Raw genomic sequence first — 12,188 nt, 5'->3', positions numbered from 1 at the left:
CAGCAGGACTTTCTGGGTACATGGAGCATCCTGTCCTAAAGCAGATGTCCACTTGGGAATCGCAGCGCTGAGGGCAGCAGTGTCCTCAGGGAAGCAGCAGCAGAAATGTGTTTCCTTTTGTAGGGCAGCCTCAGTCCTAAAGCACCAACTCTGCAAACAACAGGCCTGTGTGCTGCGGGAGCTGGAGTCTCGGCTGCCACCACCCAGCCTGGTGGGTGGCAAAAGCAAACTGATCCTGCTGCCCGGGGAGACCTGAGATACCCCGAAGCAGGAGCTCTGGAGTAGAGTCCCCAGCTCTTCCTGGTGTTGATGCAATTTCTATTAACTGCTGTTGAATGAAATGCAGGTGTACTCCCTGGAACCGGGACCAGAACCTGGGATTTCCTTTTCCCTGAAGAAACATAACCCCCAGCGGCCAGCCCCAGTGAGGAACTGGGGCCCCTTTGGCCCCCAAACTGTTGTGCTGCTGACCACACGATTCATTTAACCATGGCGAGTGTTCCTGCCAAAACCATCCTGAGGTTACGATAGCTGAGCTGTGGTTGCAAGGTAGACTTCTGGTAGAAACACGAGAATTTTTTAACACATACTCCAGCACCATGTTATAAAAGGACGGGTGGCAGTTTACATTGCATCAGTCCTAGAACTTGCTACCCTGGGGGATTACTGACAAATACATAATTGATCTTGTACCAAGAACTGCATCATGATTATATAGACAAGTGCTTGAGAGTTAGTAGATCCAGGGAGAAACTTGGAGCAGTTTTCAGAAATGAGTAGTTTTACAGCATCTTGTTAAATTAACAAACTCAGAAGTAAAGGATTGAGAGATGACACCAGATTTTGGAGTTGTGCTGCTAACCCACTTCACTTCTACGTCTATTAACAATATCCAGCCCATTGAGCTCGTTAGCTGTTTGAGGCACAGATCGTCTCTGATCTGTACTTTTGCCACTGCAGGGGTTCCTCCTTAAAGTCACATAATGATTTTTGAAAATCTATTGCAATTACATTTTATTCGCTGCCATTGAGGCAAAGAGCTTGAAAATGTGATCTGTGAGATCTCAGCCAGCGGAAGAATGGTGAAAAATGAGCTGAAATGTATTCTTCTGTGCCGTATCTCATAATGGAGGATTTTCAATCCTCGGAGTTGGCAATGACACAAAGAGGTGCTTGGAGCTTTTGGGCACAACCTGTACTTTGCTCAGCCCCGCGTTTCTGCCTTCACCCACACAGCCGCAATGATGACAGAACGCGGCACGCTTCTGAGAAATGCTTTTTATTGTCCAACAGGAGCTGTCACGTGAACGTCAACAACAGAAACCATTCCGCAGCAATAAAAAAAAAAAATCAAATTATTACACAAATGCAAAACAAAACAAAACAAAAAACAGAGTTAAAATGATGAAAAAGCAGTGCGATGTTACACAATGTAAAACATACAGAGAAAGCCACATTCTTCTGCTGAAGTGTCAGAAGCTCATCACCTTCACAGAGGGCAGGTGATGTAAGTAAATAATTTTTCTTTCCCCCCCCTCAAAAAAAAAAGGGGCAAACTTCAAAGGGAGATGTTTGGAAGGGTCAGATTAATACAAAAAGCAGCATTTTCAGTAAAGTATCTATACCGTTTGGATCCTTCGTCCCCTTCTCATTCTTTCTGCAATCTTAGTTCAAGCACGTATTGGGAAAATGAAAAGAAATTGTGTCAATATCACTTAAATAAACATCATTTCTGATCTTGGTCAGAAGAAGGTCCTCCGCCTTCCAAAGAGGGGTATGAGCAGAAGACTACACCCATCTGGCAAACGAGCTCTGGTTCGGCACACCAAGCAGAATTTTGCCCTTAAACTAAGCAAAACCTGAGATAACCAATTCTTAAGAACCATGTTGGCACTGAGTCTCCCAGTGGTCTTTAAGGAGGGGTGGAGCAAAGAGAGACCAAAATTAATGTCTGAAAAAAACCCCACCCTGTTCTTTAGATGGGAAGTAGAGGCTGTTCCTAGACTTTTAAACCAAGCAAACAGCAGTTCCACAACTGGAGATTTGCAGCATTACTGCATAAAATTATACCCGTTAGAACTAAGACTCTGGAATACTTTAAGGCACCTCAAGGTGAAGAAACATTTTAAAGGCTTTAATAACTCAGAAGACTGAGTTCTTTTTCCAAGATCCCCAAGAAGGAATGTAGCTAAAAATAACCAGCTTTACTATTCCCAAATAAAGCATGAAATTTTGCAACGTGGAAGTTTACAACCATTTGAACTTCTCTTTAAAATGAAACATAAAACACCTCACTGGAGAGCTAATCTGTACGTATAACAGATCAAGACTTCCAGCAGAGGAAGGCCTTTTTCATACCTGACCTGAGTTTGGCCATGCAGGTACGGTGCACTTTCTCGTTCGGATAAAATTAACTGGGTGGGTCAATCTTCACAATAGTCATCTACACAAAAACAACTCTCAACAACAAAAAACAAAATCTAAACAAAAAAATCTGATTAAAACATTTTTGTCACTTTAAACTAAGAAGATGGACATAAAGGGCAACAACAGGCACAGATGACTCGCTATCGGTTGCTCTATTCAGAAGGGTATGGTTTTCAAGTGCTTTTAAAAATTTGGGTTTTGATACCTACAGCTTGTAACATCCTGTCAAAACACGTGAAGAAGCAGAATCAGCATTTTCAGAGATTCCTTACATTTTTTTTGTGCGCATTCAGAAAGCTACAGGATCAAATTAATTCTAGCTCATAGACTGATAGCTAGATCTGTCAGGGTCTCATACCAGCGAGTGTGCAGCAGCCAGCGTTTTGGAGTTCTGCTCTGAAATACAACTTCTCATAGATTCATTTCAGAGCTGAAATGAACGAAAACTGTAATTATACCCTTGGTTTACACGTGCACATCTCCTTGATTTTGATAAAAATTAAAACCAAGGTATATGGCCAGGAGAATGTGCTGTTCTCTTAAGAGTGTTTAGAGGTCTTAGTGTCATACTTATTCTCGCGGAAGAGCTATTTAGAAATCAAAAGAATTCAGCATCGTAGCACACAGCCAGACCCCGTGGAAATGTCCAAACCGCTCAATAAAGAAGGTAAGCACACGAGCTCAAGCGCCAGCCCCTGTTACCTGTCTCTGCTACCTGGAGTCGGCTCACTCCAGCTTTGTTTTGGCACACTCCAGCTGGATCTCTCCTCAATGCTCGAGCAGTTTGGACATGGTTCATGCCGTGGATCCCTTCCAAAAGGCAGTTACAGACAAGCACGCCAGGCTGAGCTTTCTTCATGCTACAGAGTCCCCCAGCATTATCCCATGTGACTTTACACAGTCAAACATTTCTCTACATCTTCACATACCTCCGCAAGACAAACCCCACTCTACTGAGCTGCAGAATAGACCTGTCCTTATTTCAGACAATTTGAATTGAAAAGAAAATTTAACAGCACACACTGGATGATAAATGTGTGCTATGAACACAAAGGGACCGTACAAGCCCAGCAAAGACCAAGGGCAAAGTGGTAGAGAAAAGGGGATGTGGCTGGTGTGCTCTAAGAATTAGCTATGGGCTTGCTGCTTACATGAGTCAATCTGTGCTGCTCGGCTTTGGGGACACGCAGTTGTCCCTGACTGCCTTTTATTTAGCACCAGACCTAGCACAAGACTCGTGTTATGCATCACTGCACAAAGTCCAATTCCACTGATCTCAAAGACATTTGTTGCAGTCAGCTGCACCCCATAGAAGTGTCCGAACCTGCCAAAAGAAAGCTAGGGACAGCAGCATTTCATTTTGTAACATCCTGCTAACATTACAGGAGGATGTTAGCAGCAAGCCAGACACCCAATGTTTGTCTTTTTTCCCCCTCCACCCCAGCTGGTGGTAGTGGAGGCAGTAAGAAGACCTCCCCCTTCTCCTGGTACCTGACAGCAGGACAGCGAGCCCCACGGCAGGGAAGCTGCTGCAGCAGGAGAATGATGATTCTGCCCCTTGCCACCAACTTCTACACGGGACAAAGTCCTACTTGAGCCCCAGTCCTCAGGCACAGGCTTTGGCCTCATTTTAGATCTCAACAAGGAGAGAGTAATTTTGTATTTCAGTCAGTTATTTGCTGGTAGAGCAGCTTGAAATGAGAAACATTTGCGTTTGCCTAACTTCTGGACTGCTGGGTGAACATTGGGTAAATCACATTTATCTTACAAAGGTAATGCAAGCATCTTCAATACATTTTGTAAAGCACGGTGTTTTCTGTGTCCTGAAGAGATGTGTTGCTTTTTAGTGTCTCACTTTAAACAGTAAGATGAATAGATTTATTTGGTACTGGACCTCAAAGGGTAGCTATCTCATGAAACATGAAAAAAATCTGAAGCAGCATAGCACTTACTTGATTTTGTAATGTAAGGAAATAGTGCCTTTATGTTAAAGTGCTTTGCTAAATCAGGACATAACGTACAAATACAGAATCTCTCTCTCACTGCATTCTCCTCGCTATTAGCAACAGCCACTCAAATCTACAGGTTGTACCTCCCTACCCATTCCAGTAGGATGGTAACTTCAAACAGCTCGAGTTCAACAGATCCCCTGATGCAAAATTTTAAATATACTAAGGCTAAATATTTTTAACATGTATTTAATGAATTTGTTGTGTACCCTGCAGTTACAGCTTTGGCTTGAAGGCACAAATATTAAGGCACAATAAATGCAAATAACGTATACATTTCAATGTGTTGTGTTGGAGATAACTTTGTACTACATGGTATTTAGGTATAATGACATGTCATTCAAAGATTTCCTCAAGTTATTTTAATACTTTTTTTCTTTGATAACCTGGATAAAAAGAGGAATGTATGTTAAATTATTTAAATATTTCTTCAGTGCAAATGTGGTAATTTTCTTCTAGAGTATAAAAGATGGAGATTGATTTTTTCAGCATTTGGATTTCAGCAAAATAAAACTTGTATTTACATTCATCTTGAACAGCACTACTTGAATTATCAAAAAAATAAGTATATAGTACTTTTTGCTATCAAAAAGGAAAAGTATTTTTGGCTTGTTCAATTCTTTTTTCTATCAACCTGCATGACAACTTATGACAGGTAGAAAGACAGCCACGTTAAACAACTAAGATGTCTGCTACCAAATCTTCTGCTTAGGCACAGCTGTCAAGGTCAAGTGATGCTCAACAAAATTTGTTTTTGATTGCTCTCAAAATATCTCCGAAAGAGAAAAGGGATATGTTCCAATCTTTTGCTTTAACAAATTCCAAATACGCACCCTAGACCTGTTAGGTGTCCTGCACCTGTTTAAATAAACTTCCAAATAAAAACTGAGCCTTCCTAATTTCCTTGGCAATACAAACATAATTATATCTGGAAAGGAAAACATATTGCACTGAAATTGAACAAACAGGGACAGCAAAGATTTTCTTCTCAGTATTAAATAGAAAGGATGTCCAGTGCAAAGAATCGCCCCCTCCCTTTCCTCTCCCGTTGACCCTTGAAAACATCGAGAGTTTGGATGTTCTCAGCTTTACATTCCATGGAAAACAATCGTGGTTATCAGGAGTCACAGTGCAGTTTCAGTGATGCATAATCCTGAGGAAGGATCCAGCGAGGAGTCTGCAGCAAGCTGGCCGTTCTGAACAACTTCTGGATAATTCTTACTGAAGTAAACCTAGGGAAAACAGCAGATTCTGCATGTCATTATACTTGAAACATCTTTGAGTTTAAAACACGCTTTCTGGAGATAAACACAGAACAGATAAATACATGCCCCTAAGGAATCTAAACAGGAACTTCAGGTTAGGAGTACTCGGTAACTGTGTGTCACTGAAAAATTAGTAAAATTACTGTATGATCTTATTATAACAAAGTCTAAGAAAAACCCCACACAACCTGTAGATCCACTCAAATCCTGGTGATTCAGATCAATAGATATATTTTATCGCTTTACATTAAACTGATAAGTAAAACCATTTTACTAGCTCAAAACATGGAGATAAATTAAAAACAGGCTGACAAAGAAGCTGTGAAATCTTGCGTCTGCACAAGGGTTTCTCATTTTCACACATAAAATGAGCACAATGGATTCGGATGTTAATATCGGGTTGTAATCCCTATATTTTACAAACTATGATTGACAACCATTGAAACTTCGAGGTGTATGTATGAAATATCCCAGCGTTTAATTTGTGCTGCAGAGCAGTTATAGGGCCTATAGAAACGTGATCTCTGGATAGTGAGCCACAATAATGAAAGAAGAAGCAAAAGCTTTAACAATGACTCAACCAAGCAACTTCTCTAAAATGTAAGATGATACCAAATAATAGGACAGTTCTTTGCCAAGCCTTTGAGTTCTTGAATTCTACCAATTTCTAGCTGAACTAGAAGAGATACAGGTTTCCTGATAAATGTATAATCAGAACATAAAGGAAATGAAATGCTGTCAAGTTTCACTGTTCCACAATCATCAGTTTTTAGTAGCTGTATCATATCTCTGTTCCTTGACAGATGCGCATAACAAAATGAAATAATGTCAAGACTTGTGTGCTCTTATCTAAAAATGTGTTTGGGTGAAAAAGGACTTCAAATGCATTTTTTTTCAAAGAAGAATGTGAAAAGTTTTGTTTGAGCCTTTAAAAACAGAAAATACACTATCTTTCTGAAGCTGACACATGTCATGAGTTGGGTCTCACAGTCATACTGCTCTGACTACAGCTTATGAAATATTTCTCCAATTTGTATTCGAGAGCGTTGTCAACAAAGTTTGGCTTGTTTGATAATAATGTCCTTTTCGTATGTATGAATGCACGTAGAAGACATGGGGGATAAAAGAGAAATAGCTGTTCCACGGAAACACCCCAGTAAGTACCACTGTCACCCTTTGTGTACACACACTAACGCGGGATACACGTATCTCCAGAATTTCTGGAGAATATTAAGGTGTGATTTGAGCCAACAGCAGGACTGGGAGGCCTGGTGGAGGCATTCCTCAGGAACCAGCCCCGATGGGATGCAACAGAGGAGAGTTATTGGGGTGCCCAACGCACTCACACCACAGAGCCTGCAGCCTCAGTGGTGCGTTCCCGTCCTTTGCCCAGTTTAAAATACAAAACTCCAGCATACTTTTAGTGTAGCTTCTGAGTGTGATTTTTTTTTTTCAGAGTTAACAGAAAACCTTGGCACATTACTAGAGGCCTAATGAAATGGCAGCTGCTTTTCTACTGTCTCATTGCAATTCTTCCCCTGAGCCCAATCCCTCAAGATACCAACGCTCGAGTCTCGTATAAAGCCTCTTCCACTGCCAACAGAGCTGCAACCTTCTTGTAAGCAATCACTGCGGTCAGATAACACCTAGTGTTTTAGTATTTACACATCTGCCAGAGCTTTAAAATAAAATCACTCTCACTTTTCCCTCAAAGTGTTTAAAAACTGATTGATCAAAACAAACAAAAAAAAAAAAGGCCCTATCCTGATGCCACCAAAGCTTGTGGAAAAGCCTCTCTGTGCTGACAGCAGCACGGAGAACATACCAAGGTTTTTTTTCTTTTTTTTTCTTTTTTTTTTTTTTTTTTTTTAAATCTGAATAACTGAACAGTTTTTTTAACTGTTTAATTTCTCACTTTCCCACAGGATTTTCTCCTAATAAGCTTCTTGTAAACTGAACCAAGACAGAAATACGGTCTCCTGATGCCTAGCACGATTCCACTGCAGCTCGTAGGCTACTTACAATATACTCAGCAGTCTCCAGTCTGAGCCCTGCCTGCACTGCTTTCTTTCATATTTGCACAAAAATCAGGGATATTGAGTGAGCAAAAGAAACATGCAATGAGAAAGCCTGGATCAATTCAGAAGCCTGAGCTAAGTTTTCAGCAAGTGTGGTGATCCTGAAGAGTTAAATCTTTCAATGCTTGGCTGTGATAACCATAATTTTTTTTTCCCAGGAAATTTTTTCAAAGGTGTCCCGAGTTAGTCTTTCGGTTTGAGGCGTGTAGCCTCTCTTATTTGCACCTAAAGGACATATGCAGAAGCCATACTGTTTCAGAAAATTTATTTAAAGTCTCACCTTACTGAAAGAAAAGCTCTTAGTAACAAGTTTGTTCTGCACAAGCTTCAGGTCCAAGGTGCAATAAATCACACAGTCATTGTCAAGGCATGGCCACGTTCCAAGCCATTTTACTTAGCAGCCTCCTGTAACGCCTTTTGAGAAGTATGTATATTTGCCATATTACCACTTCTTTTTATGTGCAGCATGCTGTTTTTCAGCAACAGAAAAAGGCTGTTCTTCATAAAAACAGTTCTTAGTAACCGCAGGAGGAATGTATGAGACCAGCAGTACATGCAGCAGACTCACTGGTGGAAAAAGAGCAGCCCCCAGAATCAGCTCTTCTGACTAAGCAACTTCTCTGAACGTATGCATGAAGCACAAGGGGCAGCAGTAACAAAATCCTGGAATTATGTCCAAGTCCTTTAAACAGAAAGAGCTGTAACTGTGCTTCTGGGTAGCTGCTGAATGGAGATATAGTCTCTCGATTCCCATTTTTTTGGGCTGAGTGTGGATGAGCACCATGCTTTGCATTCTTGGCAGATGCTAAAGCTTGTATCTGCCTTCTAGCCTGGGAGTTAGCAAACTTTTTCATCAAACCACATTTCAGCAGAGACTGGTTCCTGGATCTCTTCCCTTCCTGTACAAAATCACATAACATTGATGTGGTAACTGCAGATGACTATATGGGCAAGTAACATCAGGCAATTATTTTTATATATTTTGAATTATCTTTGAGTGCAGTTGTGCAATTGGGGAGGGCTGCAGGGAAGGAAGGAGAGACAGCATGACATGGCTAAACCTCTCTGCATGACAGCTGAACGGCCTCACCTCTAGCCACTGCAAGGATCAAGTCCTAGGAAGCTGGCTTTCACTTTGCAGACAAATACTGGCCTCACGAATTAGAAGCCACCTTTCTAAACAGCATTTACCTCACCTCCAGATTGTCATACACATCACAAAAAACACATCTAACCCATTCCTGTTAATAATAAAATAAAAGAAACAACACTGCAGTAATGGAGAAGGACAGCAGGAGTCATGCCGTCCAGTTAAGGACAAAGCTGTTTCCCGAGTTCTGCAATCAGTGCCATACAAGAATTTATAGTGTATGCTCTCAGCTGCAAAGCTTCACTTGAAAAACTCTTAAAAAAAAAAAAAAAAAAAAAAAAAAAAAGATTGTTTAGTAGGTATAAAAACAAACAAAAAGAAGACTGAGTGTGAACAGACACAGACCGCATTCCTGATCTTCAAAACATCCACCCTCAATACCTGAGCACGCAACCTCCATGACTGCACAATTTTTCACGTTTTTCCAACTTGCCAGAAGGGTCTATTTCTTGTCTATTTTTAACTAAGAAATAGCCAAGGCACTTGCCATTTTGTTTCCTGCCTTTACGTGTTGCTTCCTTCCTAGTGTTCTCCTTTTTCTCCCCAGGAAAGAGCTCGCAATTTGTGTCACTCTTACGTGTGCACCAACCAGCTTGAGGAGAAGAAAGCCTAGAGGACAGACTAAGACCTTTGCCTCTTGTGTGGAAACTCTCTTAGGTCACTAGATCCCTAATATCTGTATCTTCCTTTCACACTTAAGTAAAGTTACATGAATATGGATCAAGTTGCTCCCAAACCAAGCACTGCAAGTCTCTGCTGCGGCAATGCCGAAACTTCGTTGGCAGAAAGAAAAATATAACCTTGCTCTGGACATATCGTGCACTGAATTATCACAAAAAAAAAAAACACAAGCCAAAAGCTATTCAAAATGAGTTCCTCGATCACAGGTCATTTTTTCTTTTTTTTTTTTTTAATCTTCTTATCTCTGCTTCAGCTTTCAATCTGAAAAGTGAAGATGATATAGCCTCACCTCAGAGGCATATTATGAAAATTAATCCATTGATGTTTCTTAAACACTTTGATTGCCAGAGGAATGCTCACAATTACATTAATAATTCTATACTCAAGAGTAGGATTTGAATAGTAAGCAGTAAATCAGGCAGAGCCTCGTAAGGAACAAGGAGGCAACAAAACATTCAACAGCTGTTTCTTAATTGAGCGCTATTCATCCTATGTGCCGAACAAAGCAAGGGTACAAGAATGAAGTAAGAGAAAGCAAAAAAAAAAATACAACACTGATCACACCCCCAGTGACCATAATATAATGTACTGGCACTGAACTTCACACTAACTCTGGATGGGCCTTGTAGAAAATACAGAAACAAGAGAACTAAATGCTGTATTCTGCAACCTTAACATGTTTTTAAAGCATGTTTTTGTAAGACACATGCCCAGCACAGGTGCGTATGTCATATACTGTTTACACGTACTAGTGTGTGTACATACATAAGGATGCAAGAAATCCAAATAATCTTTCAACTCTGTATATAAACACACTTATCGTTTGGAAGCCTGTGCGTATCCCACTAAAAAACGCTCAAAAAATGACGGCTTAGCCTTGCAAAGCCAACAGATTCTTAAATATAGTGGAATGCCTACTATAACCTTGAATATGCTAACTTGTGATAAACAAACTGCAGAGGCAAACTTAATTATCACTTCTAAAATTACCCGTTTTGCTGTTTCAAACAGAGAAGCTGCTTCAGTCTTGCCCACTTGTTGCACCATTTTGTAAAACAAGCCATCTTTTTCTTGCAGCAAAATGTAAGGTTCACCATATTCTTTTAGTCTTCCAGCTTCTAAAACCTGTTAAATCAGCAGAAATCAACTTATTAACATAAGAAATTAAAAAGCAAATATTAGAGACTATAAGCAAAAGGGGAATGAATTTTGTATCCTGAAAATGAAATATATATCCTCTTCAAACAAACATGGCACTTTTTTAGTTTATAGACCTGTTGTACAATTTTAGAGTGCCCTACAGCCATTCTACCTATAGGAATTCAATGCAAAGTTATGCAGAATATGGAAATACAATGTTTGTGAAGCCAACAAAGCAGATTATCAGATTCATTGTGTAAGAACGAAAGAAGCAGCCTAAAATGGGCTCTGAAGTAAACAGCTGTAGGTATAAACCATGCAATAACCACCAAGACGGTTAAAGGAGAATAAGTAGGTCTTTCGGATTAGAGGAGGTGAAGATGTAATTAAAGAAATTGAGGGTGTTGCTGAAAAGATAAACAATTTCTCACATCGCTTTTTTGCCAACTACATACTAGAAAGATACTTACCCATAACCTATTCTTTCTAGATAAAGAAGATGAGATGCCACGAGGGACAATAGGTACCCAAGAAAAGGAGGGGAGAAGGAAAAAATCACAGAGAAATTAAAAAGGCATTAAGTCAGTATGCCACAGAGGATATACACAGTCAAAACCATTAGAAGAATTTAAGAATACGCTGATTGAACCTGTAGGAAAATACTGTCAGACTAGTGACTATTTCAGGACTGCGTGGTAGCAAATATTGCACTTACATTTTGAAGAGCCTTAGGGGATTATTCAGGGACCTTTTAGACTAGCATATGTATTTTTAGACAGGAGAGTGATTTAGACAAAACAATCTTTAAAACACAAGCAGAAGACACACAGATCAGAGGTAGAATTTGTTCACCATGATTTTAGCAAAAGGAAATTGTACCTCATAAATCCGATAAAATTCTTAATGCAGCAGATGAAGAGTAAGGGAGGAACATTTTATACGAATTTCCAGAAGGGTGTTTGGTGTAACTAAACAGTTATGCTACAAGGGACAAAAATTATTAAAGAATTTGGGTTGAAACCAAAGATTAGAAGTAAACAATGCATTTTTGCTGTTTGGAAAGCTGAAAGGGTAGGAACTGGTAGCTAACAGCACTCTGCAGTAGCTACGTATCTGTTCTTCATCAGAAAAAGGAGGTAGCAGAGAAGTGACAAAGCTGCAAATGACACAAAAACATGCAGGTAAGTCTAGACCAGAGAAGCTTCAGGTACAACTAAACTAACCTAAGAGAATGAGAAACACAATAGCAGGGAAAAGTCAATATTGACAAATGCAATACACTCAGATACTTCACTGACTTCTAAATTAATGGTATTGACTCAAGAAAGAGATTTAGGTTTCACTCTACAAGTTCAGTGCTCTAGTCCATGTGTAGGAGCAGTGAAGTTGAAAAAAAAAGAGGTTATGTGAGAAAAAGTAATTCAGAAAATATTTTTGT

The 12,188-nt window shown here is 39.9% G+C and overlaps 1 protein-coding gene across 2 annotated transcripts in view; it reads right to left on the bottom strand.

The window, feature by feature from the left end:
• Nucleotides 1-1,294: 1,294 nt before the first annotated feature.
• The window catches only part of ABCC4 (ATP binding cassette subfamily C member 4), a 148,911-nt gene continuing 138,017 nt past the window's right edge, over nucleotides 1,295-12,188 (bottom strand). For both annotated transcript variants that reach the window (XM_032192288.1, XM_032192295.1), the window contains 2 exons: nucleotides 10,601-10,735; nucleotides 1,295-5,668 (listed from right to left, as the gene is read on the bottom strand). In XM_032192288.1, coding sequence (XP_032048179.1) covers nucleotides 5,561-5,668; nucleotides 10,601-10,735 — 243 coding nt within the window. In that variant the 3' untranslated portion in view covers nucleotides 1,295-5,560. The remainder of the gene's footprint in view (nucleotides 5,669-10,600; nucleotides 10,736-12,188) is intronic.

This window comes from Aythya fuligula, chromosome 1, assembly GCF_009819795.1.
Source record: "Aythya fuligula isolate bAytFul2 chromosome 1, bAytFul2.pri, whole genome shotgun sequence".
Taxonomy (NCBI): domain Eukaryota; kingdom Metazoa; phylum Chordata; class Aves; order Anseriformes; family Anatidae; genus Aythya; species Aythya fuligula.
The sequence above is the reverse complement of the archived record's forward strand: the minus strand, read 5'-3'. Positions and strand labels throughout refer to the sequence as shown.